The 20,285-nt window shown below is 43.0% G+C and overlaps 1 protein-coding gene across 1 annotated transcript in view; it reads right to left on the reverse strand.

Annotated features, from left to right (window-relative positions):
- The window catches only part of KITLG (KIT ligand), a 94,145-nt gene that overhangs the window by 1,936 nt on the left and 71,924 nt on the right, over positions 1-20,285 (reverse strand). The window contains exons 5-9 of the mRNA XM_032801219.2: positions 18,270-18,432; positions 16,105-16,188; positions 8,834-8,943; positions 3,070-3,146; positions 1,187-1,266 (exon numbers count right to left, since the gene is read on the reverse strand). Coding sequence (XP_032657110.1) covers positions 1,227-1,266; positions 3,070-3,146; positions 8,834-8,943; positions 16,105-16,188; positions 18,270-18,432 — 474 coding nt within the window. The 3' untranslated portion in view covers positions 1,187-1,226. The remainder of the gene's footprint in view (positions 1-1,186; positions 1,267-3,069; positions 3,147-8,833; positions 8,944-16,104; positions 16,189-18,269; positions 18,433-20,285) is intronic.

The raw sequence follows: 20,285 nt of genomic DNA on the forward strand, positions 1-20,285 counted from the left end.
TGCATCACCAGCGCTGGATTCGCTACACCCGTAGCAGACCAGGAGTACAGCCAGTGCTGCAGACAGGGAGTTGCAGCACTGGCTGAGCTTTGTAAGTGTGGACACCTGCTAAGTTGCAGCTCTGTAACCCCCTCACCAGCGCTGCAACTTGCAAGTGTAGCCAAAGCCTTAGACTCTGTTCCTGCATACACTCACATGAGTAGTCCTGTTGAATTTAATGGGACTGCTCATATGTGTATTTGCAGGATTGTTGTACAACTGCAGTACAGAGAAGCCTTAACAAAAGAGCTTTAAAAAAAAAAAAGTTAAGATGATTCCCAGAAAAGCGAGCTGGTCTACTAGAGTAAATTCATTGGTTATGAAAAGCATGTAGTCAAAGCAAAATATTTTGGCATTTTCTTTTGTTTGAAAATAAAATCCATGTGCTTTTTTCTCCCACACAACTAGGTAGCCAAGTTAATACCAATAATGATACTAATGCATCATGAATGAAGGTCCCGGATAAATACAGAGTTTGACAATGATGCAGAACAGTCCAATAGCGCAGCAGTATAGTATTTCATATCTGGAATCACATCAGTATATTCTGTAAATATTCTTCCCCTGTGGAAAGTTTCCCATACTTTCTGTTATCTGCCCCACTCATCTCTTGCATTCAGGATAATATCTTCATTATAAACTATTCTCAGACAGCCTGTCTCTTCATGATAAGCCCTGCAGCTGAAGAGGGCCTTGGGGATTGAGGGTTGGGAATTCTCAATGAAGGGCCTCTGACTCTTCAATTGGGTGTCACACCAAAGGAGGAAGCGAGAGCTGTCTAGAGTGACCAGACAGCAAGTGTGAAAAATTGGGACAGGGGGTGGGGGGTTATAGAAGCCTATACAAGATGAAGTCCCAAATATCGGGACTGTCTCTATAAAATTGGGACATCTGGTCACCCTAGAGCTGTCCTTCATTTTGGGATCTTTGTCTCCCACTGTGATATTGAGAGGACTGGCTGCAAGACAAATGCCTACATTCAGAACACAGGATAATTATATGTGCAATAAGACTGTCTTACATGTGGCTAAGCTGACTAATACAAAGTTAGCTCTAGATGTGGCTTCACAAAATAGACACTGTAAATTTCAGCTGACAAAATTATAAAATTTGTGGTCGGAATCTATCATACTGTTTAAGGACTTACCAGTACATGAAACAGTAACAGTGTTGGAAAAAAGCAACAGCTACACTTGTAAGAGCTCTTTTTCTTTTTGCTGCAACATACTGGAAGACATAAAATAAATTTATTTCCATTGTGCTAAAATTTCCCGGGAATGGTGGCAATTAAAGGCGGCATGTGCTAATTAAAATAAATACATTAACAAGCATCACCACAGTGTTTGCGGTCAAAGTGTTGGAGCATTGTACCAAAAATCTGTAATAAACTAATAAGTACTACTTAATTACAGTAGAAGCTCAAAACTTTCTTGTGATGGGATGGTAGGAGAAAATATTGTACATGTTTAAGACGACTTGATGGGGAAAATAACCAATATTAATTTCTTGGAGAGGTAGTCTCTTACATTGAACTGTCTTATCTTTTTTTCCCCCTCCCCCACTCCCTGAGACAAGGTTTCATTCTACTTGTGTCAAGGGGAAGTTGTTCAGCTTTATTAGTCACTGTACTAAAGTGGGATGAGTTATTTATAGCGAATGATATCTACATTAATGTAAGCCTTAATATGTTAATTAGTCCTCCATGAATAGGCTGATGTTTATGAATTTGTTTGAGTACTCCGAACATTTCAGCCTAAGGTGACCAATCACAGTTTGTGAAGCCAAAGTCATATGGAATTGTTTCTTCCTTTTTTACAATTTTTTTTGTCCAGTCAGTGAGAAGAGGGCAAAGATTTCAAGATGAATACATGAACACACCTACCTGAATATTCATATGAATGTTACATTTGAAGTTGGTTCATGTGAATTTTAGCAATATTAGACCAGTGCTTCACAGCACAGTGAATGGCAAAATCTGTTTCCAATTGCTGGTCTCCACATAGATCCAATCACCTTTTGGGATTGGCTCGATACCACCTGGCTGCTCCCCTTTCTGTATGGCAGTCTTTCAGCACAGTCTTATCTTGTAGGACTGATCATTTCCCACCTCATTAGCAAATTCCACCTCCCTTGTGGAATAAGCACAGATGGAAGAAATAATGTCATCTGCTGCTATTTACCAACCTCCCCTTACAACTGTTGCTGTTACCAAAACTCCCCAGGGGAAGAGAGGCCACCACAATCTGCCTTTCCTTTCCTCATACTAGGAAACACTGGAACATTTGGCTCTTTCACTCCAGCAGCAGGAGGGCAGGAAGTTGTGAGGAGTGCATAGGGGCCTCCTACTGTAACAGAAAGGATAGGGGAAAACTGACAGTGGCATCTTTCCTCCACAGGGAAAGTTAACATGCAGACAACCAACTTCTACTACAAAGAGGAAAAATTACTGATGGAAGAAGGGGAAGTTAGTCTGAAGAGATGAGCCTTTTCTGTCTCAGTATTGAAAACTAGAGGCAAAGATGAAGGATAATCGATATGAGGAAGGGATCCCAGGTGGTATCCCTTCGACCTACAAGGCTTTCATTTTCAATCTGCTGCAGAAGGAATATTAAATCCGTCTTATTCTGCAAAAGATCTCCTTTGAAGGTAAGCTGCTGCCACAGGAAGCAGATTTTGCCATTTACTGAGAGTTCTGTAGCTGAACTCTCTCCCTTGACATTAAAAGTATGGAACTTTTCTCCCTGGCTTCTGAGTGATTAACTTTGCAACAATAATGTTCTCCTAATGGAGTTTTTTTTTTTTGTATACAAAAAAAACATTTACATTTAGAGTAGCAGCACACTGTAAGGAACATATTCTGGACACAAATTCTATCCAATACATTTTTATGACAAGAATCTTGGTAATATGCACATTTTTTTTTGTTTCCAAGTGCATCTGTCAGACAGCAAGAGAAAGCATTAAGAAATGGAAAAATATCTGATTTTTGAAAGATGAGATGTATGTAAAAACTTCAGTGAAGCAAAATACCTTATCTCATTATCCTCTTGACAGTTATTACACTGTGTTGTTTCATCACTCTCTGGTCTGGGTGTGCGATGTGTTTTCTAAGAGGAAAGTGCATCAGATATAATTACTGTATAGTTACACTTTAAAAAACAAATGATGATTATTCATTTAAGTATCCCTTTCTATTTTCAGTATCAATATGTTCTTGTACAAGATACACCAAATCCCGCTTTCAGATGCACACATGCATCCCACTGAAATCAAGCAGAGTTATGCATGCAAGTGTGATAGCAGAATTTATCTATATGTATTTTATATGCAATGAATGTTATGTTTTTAACCAAGCACAATACCAGCTTAATATCTCCTAATTGTTAGAGTGTGAGAACCAGTCCTAAAAAAACAACTTGGACTGCTTGTGTGAGCAAGATTACTCCTCTATAGCTGTGCAGGATTGGAACCTATAGAAGCTTAAGTCTGATCTACTGTTAAATGTTTTGGTGGGACAGCTATGTCATTAGGAGTGTGATAAAAATCATCCCCTAACTGATGTAGCTACGTTGGCAACAATCCCCAGTGCTAACACAGTGATGCTGGCAAAAGAACATTTTTGCCAGCAAAGTTTACATCATTTGGGAACTATCATCATCTACACTGGTAAAATAATGTTGTGCCTCTGCTAGGGGGTTTGCGGGTATAGCTTTTTGACCAACTTGAATAACCTGGCACTCAGCACCAGTTATAGCCCCCTGCTCTACTCTCAGCTGTAGATGCCTTGCCCGTGTCGTCCTCCTTCAGTGCAAATATGATGGGCTCATGCCAAAGCCCCTCAGGGGACATGCATCCTCTGATGTCAGCAGGCATGTCTGCAGTATACCGTGATAGTGTATTCAGTTGTAGCAGGGATCTCCACTAATTCATCAACATTGCAATCTGGAATTTGCAACTTTTCACAGGTGGTGTCATCAGGTCATTGTCTCCCATGAAATTAATCATCTCGGCATATCAATCATAGGACTAACGGAAGCAAGGCTGATAGATCATGGAAGCCATGAGGTGGAAGATTCTTTATTTCTGTATTCCAGTGTCCCCAACCACTTGCATGAGTAGCACTACTACTGTGAGGTGAGGCCAAGTCCTCCTTGATAACCTGGATGCCTGTGTTATCTTGATTACTTATTGTACATCTTAAACATCAGCATGGTCACCTCACTGTCCTAGTAGTCTGTGCACTGACAAAGGAATCTGTTGATTCAGTCAAAGACCATTTCTACAATCAGTTGGAATCTCTAGTACGCACCGTCTCTCCACATAATAATTTTGTGATCTTGGGAAACCTAAATGCAGTTACTGGCTCCCTGCGAATTGGGCTTGGTCATTACGGTTCAGGTATACCCAATGATAACTCTTGCCGCTTGCTCACATTCTGTGCCTCTTAGAACATTTCCATTCTTGGGTCATGGTTCAAGTGATGGTGCATATACCAGATGTCATGGATCTCTCACTATGGCATCTCTCAGAAGTAGCTGGACCACATCATCCCACATGTGACAGGTGTTTCTTCACCTCCTGTAGAGTATATTGTGGTGTGGAATATGCCATGAACACAGATCACCATCTAGTGGTTGCCCACATGGCAGTGACGCTCTGATGAGCAGGTAAGCCCTCTGCGATGATGAAGAAATTTGACATCGATGCATTTCTCCATGAACCGGTTTAGCCAACAGGTTTTGTAGCAACGTCAGCAATAATCTCTTCTCTAGCTGACCTTCCAGATGACACTGAGGTTGCTCTCTGCTCACCTCCATACTCCACCAATTGCTGAGCCAACGATTGGCTATAAGTAGGATGATCGTATTTCCCTATGCTGAATATAGGACATCTGGTAAAATTACTCATGTTCAATGGTAATCAATCAGAACTATGTAGTACAGATGCTCCCCGACTAACACAAGCTTTCCATTCCGGAACACCTTGCGTAACTTGAATTTTGCATAAGTTGGAAATGTATACCCGACCATTACACCAAAAAAACCCCAACAATCCTATTTCTAACTTACAGTGCAGATTTTTTTTTCCGTAAGTGCAGATTTGCATAAGTCGGGTTTGTGTAACCCGGGTGGCATCTGTACAAATATTCAAATTAACTTCAAGTTGACTGTGCCCCTGTTAAAAAGAATCCAGCTACACAGTTATTTCTTTTTCTTTACCTTCTTATCTCTAAGGCTTTAGGGTTCACATAGGAAGAGGTGACACACACATGCCCGTACATCACTTTCATACAGGGGGAGTGACCGATCAACTTGACCCTCCCTGCCTGGTGCTCCCCACCCTCCACACCTGGCTGGGCCCCCCTGAGATGGACCTACCTCTCCTGGTACCTGGCATCGTGTCTTCCTGGGGCAACACAGGGTTGAGGGCACGCAGAGTCACATGCTCCCCTACCCCAGATTTCTGCTAGGATTCACACCAGAATGTGGGCAGCAGCAGTCTTTCAGCACTGTGCAGGGGGAGGGATGACCTGGCCTGTGTCTTTGCAGAGCTCATCTCTTGTTTCCTCCCCTCCTCGCCCTCCCGTGAGTCGCTGAAAGCAGCTTGTCTCTTCCTGCCCACAGAATGTCAAAAGGCAGCTAACGCTTCCAGACTGCTGCTGGCCACTGACATAACCCAACCGTCTCCTGTCCCCTGGCTACAGTAGGGCAGGAAGGGTTAAGCCCCAAGGTTGCATTGTGCTCCAGAGCCCAGGGAACCTGACTGCAGGGGTTTCAGCGAATCTGGCCAGAGAGGTGGATCATCAAGAGAGGGTGGACAGAGGGGACACAGCAGCTTCACGCTTCTGGGGGTAAGACCTAGGGTGGGGGTGTGTGAGTAGGGTGCTAAACCCCTGCTTTGGGAGCTGCTGTGGATTGTGCAGATTTGGGGCATGAACAGGCTGGAAATAAACTTCCCCAGAGCTTAGCTGAGGGGCAAGAGGCTTCCCTGTGCCAGCACTGTGTGGGGCTTTGGCACATGCATGGCGTGGCTCCTCCTGGTCAGACTGAAGGGTCTTGGGCTTTCTCAGGGTGCCTGCCCAGCCAGAGGTAGTGGGGGAAGGAAGGAGCCTGCCAGCCAGGCTGTTGATGAGCTGGAGCTCCAACCAAGGGGTGGTTCTCCACACAGCCCCTGGAGTGAGACGCACCCTGCCGCCGGGGTCGTGGGGGGTGGGGAGATGGAGGAACAGTGGGGCTGGGGATTGAAGGAGCACAGCACTGAGAGGACAGCAAGAGGGGAAGCACATAAAGGGCCAATGTGTGGGCATCAGAGATGACATGTAACTGGCCACCACTTGGCACCTGCCCACACTCACCAGCCACCTCAGCTCACAGCACATAGCCAGTACTGGCCGGAAACAGGATGAGGGGTGGGCTCTGGGGCTTAAAGGATGGCTTAAATACAAGACTGTCTCTTTAAAAGCGGGACATCTGGTCACCTTAGCTATAGGCGCCCAGCACACTGACTATGGCTATCAGAGCAGATCTTCCAGACAATTCAATTGAAGGCCACAGCCCACCAGCATCGTGATAAGTGCACTCGTACTCAGCTGAAGCAAAAGTTTAATACCCTGTCACATCGTGATCGTGAGGCATATTATAACCAAGAGGCAGATGACGTCTCCCCTGGCTAAGCCAAATTTAACTTAAAGCTGGCATTCTGCACAATCTGCAATCTCAGTGCCAAAAAGTAGTCGCTACAAATGGACAGCCAAAGCCATCCGTGTAAATCGGATGATATCCTCTCAAGCTGGGTGGAATGTTTTCACAGCACTCTGAACCACCCTCCAGCTGGTGTGTGTTTAGAGATAGACAATCTGGCAGCCACTGTAGTTTCGGACACAGATACTTGTACTGATGCACCAATGTTGGATGAAATGAAGCATGCCATCTGTAAACTGAAAAATGGACAGGCAGCCAGTACTGATGGCATTTCCCCCCACGCCCCAAAAAGATGCTAAAATGTGCTATTGACCCTGTAGCAGAATCACTTCTGGCCATCTTTTGTCTGGTGTGGAGAAGTGGAACCTTGCCAACTGCCTGGAAAGACGGTATTGTGATCTCCTTTTTGTAAGGGCAACGGACTGCACAGTGAATGTAAGAGCTGTAGGCCAAATCACCTTGTTGTCCATGCCAAGGAAGGTGTTTGCACATGTTCTGCTGGAGCGTTTGGAGCTCCTGCTACAGCAGAAGCATTGCCCCAACAGTCAGGCTTTACAAGGAACAGGTCCGCATTAGACAGTATTTTGGCCCTTTGCTTGTTGTCGGAGCTACACCATGAGTTCCAGAAGCCCACGCACATTGCGCATATTAATCTTAAGGCTGCGTTTGATTCAGCTGACCAAGTCACACTATGGAAGGCCTTAAAGGGCGTACATGCTCCTACCGCTCTGGTGGACTTGATTAGAGAGCTGCATATTGGAACCACTGCCCATGTACATCTGGGGATCGGATGTTGGCACCTTTTAAATCAGTATCTGGTGGCAGACAGGGCTGCATCTTGACCCCTGCACTCTTTTGTCAGGCCATGGATTTCATAATGCAACATTCAGTCAGGTCAGTAGGCAATAAGCTTGGTGATCTCTTGCTCTCAGACCTTGACTATGCTGATAACGTTGTTCATCTAGTACAGAGCCCCAACAGGTTTCATGAGGCACTCGAGCAAATGGAGAAGAGAGTTAGCTAAGGTTGGCCTCCATGTTTCATGGTCAAAGACAAAGCTGCAAAATCTAGGACCAGCTCCACCCATGACTCCAATCTCTTTGAATAATGAAACTGTCGAAGCAGTCTCCAGCTTTTGCTATTTGGGTTTTATACTCATCAGTTCCTCCAACTCTCACACAGAGGTTCTCCATTGGATTGGTATTGCAGTGCCTGCCATGGGTCGTTTACTACAAATATGGAATCAAGATCATCTCAGCAAGACCACCAAATTCAGGATCTATTCGAACTTTATCCGCGCCATACAGTTGTACGGCTGCGAAACATGGACAGTTTGCTACTCAGACTGGACAAAGCTGGAGGCTTTCCACACAAAATGCCAACATTGTATATTGGGCATAAAGTGGAATGACTTCATTTGTAATGCAGACATGTATGGTTGCTCTGGTCTACAGACTACTGGAACCATTGTTCACAGACAGTGTTTTATGCTTTTCAGACATACCTCAAGAATGCCATAAGATGTTCCGACGAATGCTGTTCTCTGAGTGGCTTGTAACATCCGGGATAAAATTCCACCAATGAGAAATGGAGAAAGCCCAGAGGCAGCCCCCCTATTACATGGGTTCATCAAGTCTGTTCTGATGTTGGACTCTTGGGCCATCAAACTCTTGCAGCCGCATAGGAACCGACCAAAAAGGGCTAACGATTGCTACTGTTGGCTATTCAGCTAAGTGCTGAAGAAGAGTAAACCCTTTCTAGTATAGACAAGGCCTCAATAAGTGGAAAAGCATCGCCACATCAAGACATAAACTGGGACAACTGGGAAGTTGTGAGATTTCTAGTTCGTATATTTCAAGCCTAGAGTTATTTTGTTAGCACACCAACAGGCATGATTTTTTTTAAATTTGGGAGGAAGGGCAAGAGTGAGTTAGGAATTAAAAACAGATTCACAGATTATATACATTTGAGAGTTACATAATTCAATGAGGTTCAAATGATATGCCCCTAGTTTTTAAAATCAAGATACTTGTTTGCTTAGGGATAAAATGTAACTGGTCTCTGGCTAACCAGGTAAATTTAATATTTCTCACCTTCCAGCAGATAGCTCCCAAAGTAAAGCCAATAAGAAGAGAAAACAATGATGGCAGGGCTATGCTTATCACTTTCAGGCTGGGGCTGCTAATGAAGTCGAGTGCCTCTTCTGTAATTAAAAGCATGGTTAGTGATGACAGATTTTATGGAAAAAAATTATTTTCAGGTACCATTGTTAATAGCTAATTTATGCACAAAATATGACAGCTCTCAGCATCCCAGGTAACTGAGATAAATATTGTGAGATATACCTTCAAAGTGGTGTTTGTGTTGTGTTTTTTTTGTTTGTCGTTGGCAGTGATATTCATGCCAAAAACTTACAGGAATTTTTTTGTTGCTATTGCACAAGTCCTATCCTTCATGCACATAAGAAATTTCCACTGGAAATTTCAGCAGGAGTTGTGTAGGCAGCAGCCAGAATTTGGACCCTTGGTTAATTAGATAAGGCAGGATATGAAAATCCTATGGGAGAAGGCTAGGGTTGCACCTTCTAAACTGTAAATTGAGATACAGGACACTTGATTTAAACAGCTTTAATCTAGTTTTACTTAGCATCACGAGCTTCAGCTCAAATGGTGCATTATCAGGGTACATGAAAACCTTACGTTGAGTATTGGAAAAGAAATGCTGTGGTTTGATAACTAATATGCAGTTTATAAAATATAGGTCCTTTGTTTAATCGTGTGCTGATCAAGACTGAACTCTACTAGAATCCTGCAGGTGTGTAAACACTAAAGGGAAATTTTAGTCAAGCAGAACAGATACCTGATTATTACATTACTAAAAGAGTAGATATTCTATGGAGAAAGAAAGTAAGTTGTGGAATAGAGGGGAACGCTGAACACAGAATCAACTGGTTAATCTTCTGTCTTTGGCTGTTTTCCTTATGCACATCTTTTATCATAATTCACATTGCTGAATACACACTGAATTCACAAAGATTTTATTTTCAGAAGTTTACTCAGGAAGAATGCGGGAAGTTTACTCAGGAAGAATGGAGAATTGCTTCTGCCCAGGTAAAGAAATCCTTATTTTGTTCATTAGCCATATATCCTTCTTGGACACTTTACGGTTATACAACTAGAGTATGTAACTACCCAAAGCTATGGGCGTTCCCATTTTTAAAAACTTGTGTATACTCCAGGAAAAAATGAATAATAATAAAGGAAGGTATGTATGTTGTTGCAGATCTCAGAGAGCAGAAAAGTTATTTTATAACATGTTACCTAAGGTAGCATATATAACCTACCACAAATCCTCCACCTACTCTACGATGCCAGTCTCAGGCCACGTCTACACTACGGGATAATATCGAATTAGCTAAAATCGGTTTTATAAAACTGATATTATAAATTCGATTTCATGCGGCCACACTAGGCACAGTAATTCGGCGTTGTGCATCACCAGCTCCGAGCTAACGTCGAGTTTAATGCGTTGCATTTGGGATATCATCTACCGTAGCTTATCGCCCATCAAGTTTCCGGCAGTCCTCCCCCGATATCCGCTACACGCGGTGGAGAATCATACATACGTCGCTGGGTGTTCGGTAAAGTCGTCGCAGCTCTATCATCATTCTCCGCTTGGAAACCAGCAGCCGTGACAATGCCTTTCGCGATTTTAGTGGAGTCAGCCCGGCAGTGAGTTTGCAGTACTGTTCCCGGTAGTGGATTTTTCCGTGAAAGTCGCCATACGGTTCATCATTAGGCAGACTCCTATTGCAGACGCCGTTTCAGGCGATCTTACTTTCTCTGTTCAGATAGCCGTAATGTGATAAATTGGAATCGCTTGAGAGAGCGGATACTGGTAGTGCGTTAGTTCGCTAACATATTTGGAGTGCACATCAGCGCGCTAACACATTCCATTTATTCGTGATAGCTAGAAGGAGCGATAATGTGTACGTCTAGTACCGCGTCGACTGCCGCGAGGAAGAGACTCACAACGTATGCAGACACGCGATGATCTATCTGCCCATCGGCTTCTTGTAAGCATGCTGCAGCGTCGGATGATGAGCACCGCTGCTGAAACACTCGTGCGGGGACCGGGCGCAGACAACGCTAAGAGCATATCTGGACTCCGCGACACGCAACCTTTCGCGACGCCATAGTCTAGACCTGAGCAATCCCTCCATATTAGGGTTCTAGATAAAACTAGACGTCAGTCTCTTGCCTAGAAAATTTAGGCTGTAGGGGCATGTGGTATTGAGAGGACCGACTGAGTCTAGTAGCACGAGCGCCCAGCGGTATCTCATTTATTTTTTTATTTCACAGTAGGTTCTCTTGCATGCACTACTGCCACAATCTCTGTGGCTGTAGCGCTTACAACTTACTCCGCCATCATCCTGGGAAATACCGTGCAAATGTCGGCCCATATGTGCATAAAATAAAAGAAATGACAGATAGAAAGCCACGAGTCATGGGGAGTGACACCACACACGAAGAGGGGCAGCAGCCTCCCGGCGATGATGATAGCCAGGCAGACGATTAAGCGATGTGGGGGAGAGGAGCCCAGCATGCTGCTGTTAATGCACAGTCCAGGCAGTACAGAATCTTTTCTTACACTAGAAAGGGAGGGGGCTAGAAGCCCCCAGTTGCTATGATGAAGCTGGTATTAGCCGGTCTGTCCTAATCTACTGGTGTAAGTAACCAGTCAATGTTGGCCTCGAGTCAACATCGTTCAGATACTCATAGAGGTTAACACTAATCCATGCACCGTCTACCACGGGGAGGGGAAAGAGGGAGAGGAGGCAGGATCTACGCTTTCACTGCTGCAGCATCGCGGCTACCAGCAGCATTTAGTACACCATAGGTGAACATGAAAGCAGTAGAAATGATTTCTTCCCTTTCTCACATGGGTGGGAGGGGGCGGGGGAAGAAACTGAGACAATCCCGAAACCACACCAACACTGTGTTTGAACCTACAGAACATGGGAGCTTAGCCAAGAATGCATTTACTTCAGAACTGCGTGGACGGTGGGATAGCGGAGTCCTCAGGATCCCCCCTCCCACCAGACGTCCATTGAGTCCTGACTCCCATGATGCTTGTCACACCAGCGCCTGTGACCGAAGATTTTTGCAAATGCTTGGCATTTCGTGTCTGTAACGAGCCATACAACAGATTGTCTCCCATACAGCGATCAGATCTAAGTACGTCCTGTACGGTCCATGCTGGAGCCTTTTTGGATTTGAGACCGGCATCGCCACCCGTGCTAATCAAGAGCTCCACGCGGGGCAAACAGGAAAATGTAATTCAACAAGTCGCAGGGGCTTTCCGTTACCTGCCCCGCTGCATCCGAGTTCAGATGCTGTCCAGAGCGCTCAAGGCCGTGGGATAGCCGCTCCGAGGCCAATAACGCCGATTCCATCCAAACTAAACCAATCTGATATGGATATCGAATTTAGCCGCTACTCCTCTCGTCGGGGAGGAGTACAGAAATCGATTTAAAGAGCCCTTTATATCGATATATAGAGCGTTGTAGTGTGGACGGGTACAGCGTTAAATCGATTTAACGCTCTTTAAATCGATTTAAACGCGTAGTGTAGACCAGGCCTCAGCGTGCAATGGCAAGTGTGTCGACTTTTACATAAAACACTTTTAGCAAGTTATACAAAGTATTCAGCTAGATACACAGCTATCTAGTTAATTGCTACATTTTCACAGGTGTTAATGTACACATTTCAATGAGTCTTTGGACCATAAACTAGCTTGATTTAAAATTAGACACTGATTGGAAAGTCTCATTTCTGATAAGAAGGCCTCAGCATTCAGTTTTGCCTTTATTTAGCATTTACACAATCTTGAAAGGAATACTCAGTTAGGTTTGTACCTTGGAAGGCAGGGCATACGGGACAGTCTTCTAAGTACATGTCAGGTCATGAAAAATTGTAATTCTTTTGTAAATTTGTTTAAGATAATTTTGAGTTTATAGGTGGTGGTGGAGTTGAGAGACCTGGAAAAACTAAATATAGTCATGGCAGGTTTTATCAGTCCTATTTTTTTTCTGGTAACGTCTGCAGAGGGATAGGTACTTCCTAAAACAAAACACAAAACCCTACTACATGATCCCTGCCCCTCCTGGAGAGCATATATGGGGAATTGGTACAATATATGCAATTATGTTCAGATGTTTATATTCTAAATAGATTATATTTACACTGTTCCCATAGGACTTCTCAAGCTTGTCAGTCAGTCAGTTTTCTGTTGTAATCACAGCACAGATTGGTCTTTAAGAGGGAATCTATGCCAAAGAAGTTAGTGGCCTTACAGATGTATTCAGGAAGAGCGTTCAGTTATAGGGGATGCCATCGAGGAAAGCAGAGGCATTTGTGTGAGAAGCTGACAAAGGCTGACAAAGCTCACAATGGGAGAAGAGGGCAGCACAGAATGAGAGAGGGGAATTGACGACATTATAGTGAATCTTGTCCAACTTCACTTTGAAAAAATGTTCTGTCTCATTTTACTTCCTTACAATAGAAATTTCAAACCCAAAATACGGTAAGAGTCACCAAGACAACACTTGAGTTTCAGCAGGCTTTGGGCAACACCCACGCACCATTTAAAAATTCCTAATGGGCTCAGACTCCAACAGACTTTAGATATTTTGTGGCGTGGGAATGCCTAATGATCTGCTTTTCTCTCTGTCTGTAGTGTTTCTAGTCCAGTTTTCTGGGCCCAAATATCGAAAGGCTTAAGTAATATCATTCATAAATCTAAATACCTGATTATACCCACAAAATGATTCTCAATTTTAACCTATGGGCAAAAAATGGTATGTCAGATTGATAGCTAAATGCCTATTTTACATTTCTTTCTACCCTTGATCTTCATTTCCTGTTTGAAACTTGGGTTTTGGAGATGCTGGTTTGTAAACAGTACTAAAGCAGATAGATTTAATCTGAGTCCAAACTACCTCCAACTCCGGAGTCTCGGTCACAAATAGTGTATTTTCTGCCCCTTGCACTAGTCACTGGTACTTAGGTATGGTGTGAAGAGTCCTCATCTTGGCTGCATTGCCTGGCATCCATCCCATGGTCACTGTGCTGGTCCAGGCTCCTGTTTTGGGTGCAGGCTGCTCCTCCAGCTGTGCCCCGGCCTGCTTCTGGGCCAACCCCATAGCCCTAGGTACAGAATGAATTTGGGCCTACTCCCCCCCAGCAGCTGCAGCAAAAAACTGAACCTGTTTAGGCCTCAGCTATGTGTGTGCTCTCTCTAGCCCTACCCATATGCCAGCTGATTGGCTTTGGGTTAACCTCCTGTCCCCACCTGGCCAGGGCTCAGCTTCTGCCCTGGAGTGACATTCCTCTCTTCCGAAGAGAGGTGGGCTGGCCGCTGGAAATCACGGGTAAGATTTTGTCCCAATCGCCTACTTAATTGCAGATCTAGAGAATGAAGGCTTACACAATGGGTCTGTCTACAGTTGGGAGCTAGGGGTTTGAGTCCCAGGCTGAGGAGAAATGCATACCTCTGCTAGCACAGATTGCACTGGCGGCTAAAAATAGAGCATAGACATGAGTGGCAGGAGGAGCTAGCCATGTGATTCTGTGCCTAGTGTCTAGGATGGAATTGTACTCAGGGCAGCGAGTTCCTTCCATCACTTGTGCTGCAGAAGCTACACTTCAATTTTTAGTCAGTTAGCTCTATGAGAACTAGTGCAAATATGTCTCCTCGAGCTGGGAATTACACTCCTAGCTTGAAGTGCAGACATACCCTAGATCTCCCCCAACCACACCTCCAAAAGAGACAGCAATAGAGCAGGGAGGGCCTAATATCTGAAAGTGGCAATGGTGGGTGAGGGTGAGACTCTTCTGGAAACTAGGGGCTGGTATGCAGAGCCACAAGCCGAGCAGAAATAGGCAGCCAAGAGTCAGTTTGCCTAAGGGGCTGCAGGGAGTGGGGGAAGTGCTTTTCTCTTAGTAACTTCTCCTGTCTCATAGCCAGGAGTTGCTTTCTTGCTCATCAGCAAGGCAGGCTGCCACAGGCTTCTCTCTCTCCTTGTGTCTTCCTCAGCAGGAGCAGCACCATTCATTCCACCAGCTTCCCCACCGTACCACATATTTAGTCACCCCAGATATATGGGATGTATATGGAAAGAGCTGGAAAGACATACAGCATGGCACGGCTGTTGATGCAGAAAAGGAGTTGGGGAAATAATACTGTTACAACCTGGGATGCGGGCAAGAAAGTAGTAGTTCCTGGTATCAAGCCAGAAGTTACTAATGGAGAGTTACTTTTGTTTCCCAGTGTAAACTCTTCTTTCCATTTCCAGTCTCACTGCAGTTCCTGCAAATACCTGATGACTTCAGCTTCCATTCCAATCCAGCAGCTGGCAGATTTGGTGATGTTCCCAATGCCTTCCACAGATAAATTTATTAGGGCAGGAGATGGGAAACTTCTTTCTCTGCGATAGGCAGGACACTGAAATCAGGTCTGTGGATGTCCACCCAGGTACTGCTCTAACTTCTGCCACAAATATTAGAGCAACACCCAGTCTCCATCAGGTTCTGACAGACCCCTCATTCTCCAGAGGTGGGAAACCAAACACTTGGATTTAAATAACATACTAAGAGTTTGTCGGTTTTGTGTTAATCCCCTCAGCTCAGGGTTTACTAGGTCAAAAATTTATTTTGTTTAAGTAACTGTAAAGACTAAGAAGCACCTTCTCAGTCTGCAGCAATTTTAACTAAGTTAAAAAACTACAGAACATCTACTTTTAAATACGTGTAACTTCATCCCTTAAAAATGCACCCATTAACCTGGGAGTTGTACAAAGATTGAGAAGAGAGGAAAATGAGTCCATCTGAATGTGGCCGATTGGAATATGCTGTATCCCAATAATCACTAGTTCAGGATTATCAAAATTGATGTTGTAAAGCAACAGAGTTAGTATCATGATGCCAATTCAGGAAAACTTCAGCGGTAGTTTGTAACCGTTTCATTTTCTGTCCATTAGAATTAAATGTTGGGGCAGGCATGTTGGTTGAGGTCATATGAATCGTGAGTCCTAAAGACACTAGAAAATCATTGTACAGAGATTTGCATTCTGTCATTTTTGAAAGTCACCACATAGTTGTAATTGTATGGCATCCCTGGAGTCTGACTGAATCAGGTCATTTCATTTTGATGTAATTGCGGACTATACAGTGTACCATCAAACATTAGAATGATCCAACTGCTTTGCACAATTAAGGCTATTTTCCTCTAAGTGCTCATAAAAACCAGTGTTAAATGGAAGTATATATATATATCAGTTCATATACATATCATTTGTACTTACTGTTACTGTCACTGCTGTCATTCTTAAGGGAACTGGCAGCAACAGGAGGTAACAAAAATGAATTTGTTACACTGACTCTTGGATCTAAATAGAAAATGAGTGTCAGTATTATGCAACTTAAAATACAGTTCCCCCTACATAAGGCACTTGGCTATAGGACTACTCTGATCTGTTAACATATGATGTTAGATTATGGCTATAGGGGCTGGATCTACAAAGGTACTTAGGCACCTAAACCCCAGATTTAGGTGCTTAAATCCCATTTTAGGTGTCACTGTGATTCACTAAATCCTTGCCTGGCTGCTGTCTTACCTTGTAGGCACTTAAACTCACTTGGCACCTAAGTTTTTGCAGTAAGAGTTCCCTAAGTACCTAAGTTTCTGCTTCTGGGCTTGCACACTACTGCTTTGATTAAACACCTAGATGGCTATCTCCTGCCTGATGCTCAGAGTGAACCACAAACCAGGGAAAGAGTTCGAGGAGTGCGTATCTCCCCTGTGGAGCCTGATCTAGTAGGTGTGCTCAGAGGCCAACTACAGGATTGGGTCCCATTCAAAATCTGTCCGGAAGAGAAGGAGGCGGTACTGACCTTACAATATTTAGTCCAGTGGTTAGAGCACTCACCCGGGATGTGGGGAAGCCAGGTTCCATTTCACCTCCTCACACACAGGGGGAGAGAGAGATTTTGCAAAGCTGCGTCAGGGAGCTTGAGGCAATGGGGGTGGGAGCAAGACAGAGGGTCCAGGATGTGGTGATGGGCTGGGTAGTGGGCTAAGAGAGGCAGTAATGGTCATGGGGTGGGTGGGGAACTCAGGGAGGCAGCAGGGGCCAGGGGCAATGGCGTTTGGATGGGTAGGGAGCCCGAGGAAGCAGTGGGGACCCTATCCACTTCCATATCTTCCATCTCTCAGGAGAGTGTTGTAATCACTGAGAATCACAGAAGACCCCTGTTCAAATCCTTTCTCCTCCTCTAACTGAGGGTGGAATTGAACCTGCACGTCTCTCACATCCCAGATGAATACTCTAATGACTAAACGTTATAATTGGGGCACCAACACCTCGGGCCACTTTGCATGGAGTGAGGCAGGTGCCTAACTCATTCTCACAAGAAAAAACTTAGGCACCAAAGCCACCTACTCCAGAGAGGTGTTCCCAGTTATAGGTAAGTGCCTAAGTCCATGAAAGGGGCAGGGCTTACGGCACACCCCACTTGTCAGCATCTCCCATTGGCTAGTGTATGCAGGATCCTATTCTTAGGTGCCTATCTCTCCCCATTCATTATATAGAGAGCCTAGTAGCAAAATCAGGCTTTGTAGATTGCATTGATGTTCCTGTGACTTTCTAGGTGTCTAAAAAAAAGTTAGGTGTTGCAACACTTCAGCCTCTGTGTGGATCCAGACCTAAAGTACTTCCAGTTCTTGTTAGTGTAACTGGACATGTTGCCCTAATTAAAACAACTAATTAAGAATCATTGTGGCAACAAAATTTAAGAAATTCAAAACATCTATTCATTTTAAAGACTGCAATGGGAACAAGTATATGAAACCACAGGAATCTAACCTCTCTATATCATAAATTCATTATACTCTTTAGTGGGAATGGGCCAAATTCACAGGTGACTTTCAACTGGTGCTATTTACACTTAGTTCCAGACACTCAGCCTATAAACTATGCCACCTTAAATACCTTTAGACCTGCTTACCAATGCTTAACCTACAGCACCTTACACATCCCCTCTGAATTGGCCCAGTATCTCCAAAGACATTCTCACAAAGATCAAATGGTCACGGTTAAGCAAAAGTCAAGTGTAAGATAAAATGCAGTACTAAGAACATTGTAAAAGAACAACTCGGGATATTTTTGTTGATGTGAAAACAGCTTGAGCACATACACTGAAATAATTGTAGGCTGTATTAATAAACGATGCCATGTAATGATGCCAGTTTTGCAATCAGGCTTAAATCCATAGTACTAGCAGTGGGACTTCAGCCTTGGCATTAGTAGTCACTGTCACAGATAGTAAGAAATATGAAGCTAATAGATCAAAGCCTCAGACATTCTGAACTGACATAACTTTATTGATTTCAAAGGAGTTACACCAATTTACACCAGCTGAAGATGCAGCTCAACAAAAACAATTTTTGGGAACAATTTTATGATCTTACTGTTCTCTGGTGTTTCTGTTGTTGACGGCAGAACACAGTCACTATGATCTGATTTTTCTGCAAAATCCATGTAGGCGTCAATGGTGCTATTAAAGCGCCTAAAAAATTCTTCAGGAATGAACCTGCCTTCTTCATAAAGATGAACATTTTCTTTTCTAAAATTCTAAGAAAAATACAGAATTCCATTTTTCAAAAGTCCAGACAAATACTCATTTTGGTATATCTGGTCTAAGAAATAGACAATGGGTGCTCTACCAAGGAATACCAACAGGTGACACAGAAATGAAGTTAACATTTAAGATGCAGAGTTCTGCTTTACTTCAAGAGATCTCAACCTTAAAAATACCAAAAGCTCTGATCCCACGATTTTGAATTAATTTATTTCACTTTGCAAAGTTAGCACTGTTCATCCACTCTTGAAAAATTGTCACAAAAATATACAGCCTAGGCTTGAAATCTCCTCACCCATTTTACCCTAATAATGAAAAACAAATAAACAAACAAACAAACGAGATTATAATTTTTAATTTAAAAAAAAAGTTGTTTGTTCCTGGGTGTGTGGAATTTTATAAGGTTGTGCTTGACCATTTTAATGTGAAACTGGAACACAATACATTCAGAGTTATCATAACTGTTTTGGATATTGAAACAAGTAACTGTGGTCCAAGTTCCACTATTGGTGTCAGCCTGCCTCTCCAGAGTGCATCTAAAAATAAGAGAGGGACTCCATAATTGTGAAGCCCGATGGATAATATGTTGTGCCAAACTAACTGAAGACTTTGAGATCCATGTTAATGCTATTTTTTTTTAACCTATCCTTATCTTTAATGACAGCAGTTATTTATCCCAGAAATTCAAGTTTGGCCAGGGAATAGTTTTTGGTTCTAATAAGTGTGGCAGGGACAAGAGCATCTTTAAATCATGCACCAAGAAAAGCTTCCTAGTGGGTGGTTCTTCAGTTTGTTTTATTTTTCTTGTTACAAGGATAGATCTAGGTTGATTCTTCTTCCAGGAAACAAAATTATCTAGTAGTTCCCTCAAATTACAGAGATTACTTTTCTTATTTCTATTTATCTAAAAGTCTTTATTTTAAGACAAAGATTTGCAGTAAAATCTTGTACCAGCAGACCATGGGAAATTCAGAGATTGAATTTGCTGAGAGAGATACTTTTGGGTGTGTGCTAAAGCACAAAATTAGGATTGTAATGGAAAGGTAATTAAAACCTTAACATACACTCACCATCACAGCAACTAAATAATGCACCTGACTGCAGGTCAGGAGATAAGGTTCTACTCTGAGGTTTGCCATAGACTCGCTGTTTGATAATGGGCAAGTCACTTCACCTCTCTGTGCATCTGTTTCTCTCTGTAAAATGGGAATAATTGCACTTGCCCACATTTGTAAGTTGTTTAAGATCTACTGATCACAGGTAATTATACAAAGAAGGTGAAATCCTTGACTTCAACAGGGCCAGGATCTCACACTTAGTACTTTTAATTAAGTAATTATATAGCTGGACAATGTTACTCAGAATGCAATTAGAGATATCAGGGCTTATACCTAAAAGTTATTAACTAACTTAACTCTTTTATTACTCTCATTCCTACTAAGGTTAGAATTAGACTCCTGGAGTGAGATTCCTGGAGCACTTCCAGCAACTACTGGAATCAGGAAGGTCCATTATCATGTATAATTTTTCTTGGATAAATATCCATTAATTTAATATGAAGGTTTCTGAAACTGATTGATTAATATCATCTTACTAGTTTATCACAATCTTTCTCAGATATTTCCGGATTCAAATTAGTAATTGTGCTCAGGATTCCAGTGTAAGTTAGATGCAAAATGATTCATGCTTATTTGACATAGACCAGTTTGATTTACCTTGAGAATGAGAGTTAAATGTTTGCACTACACACTGAGAACATATTGAATATATCTGTCTGTTTGGTCATCCTATACATTGTAATCCCTCTGATGTTTTTTTAAGTGGTTATACCTAAAACTAAGATTTT

The sequence above is a fragment of the Chelonoidis abingdonii genome, chromosome 1, assembly GCF_003597395.2.
Source record: "Chelonoidis abingdonii isolate Lonesome George chromosome 1, CheloAbing_2.0, whole genome shotgun sequence".
NCBI classification, from domain to species: Eukaryota; Metazoa; Chordata; order Testudines; family Testudinidae; genus Chelonoidis; species Chelonoidis abingdonii.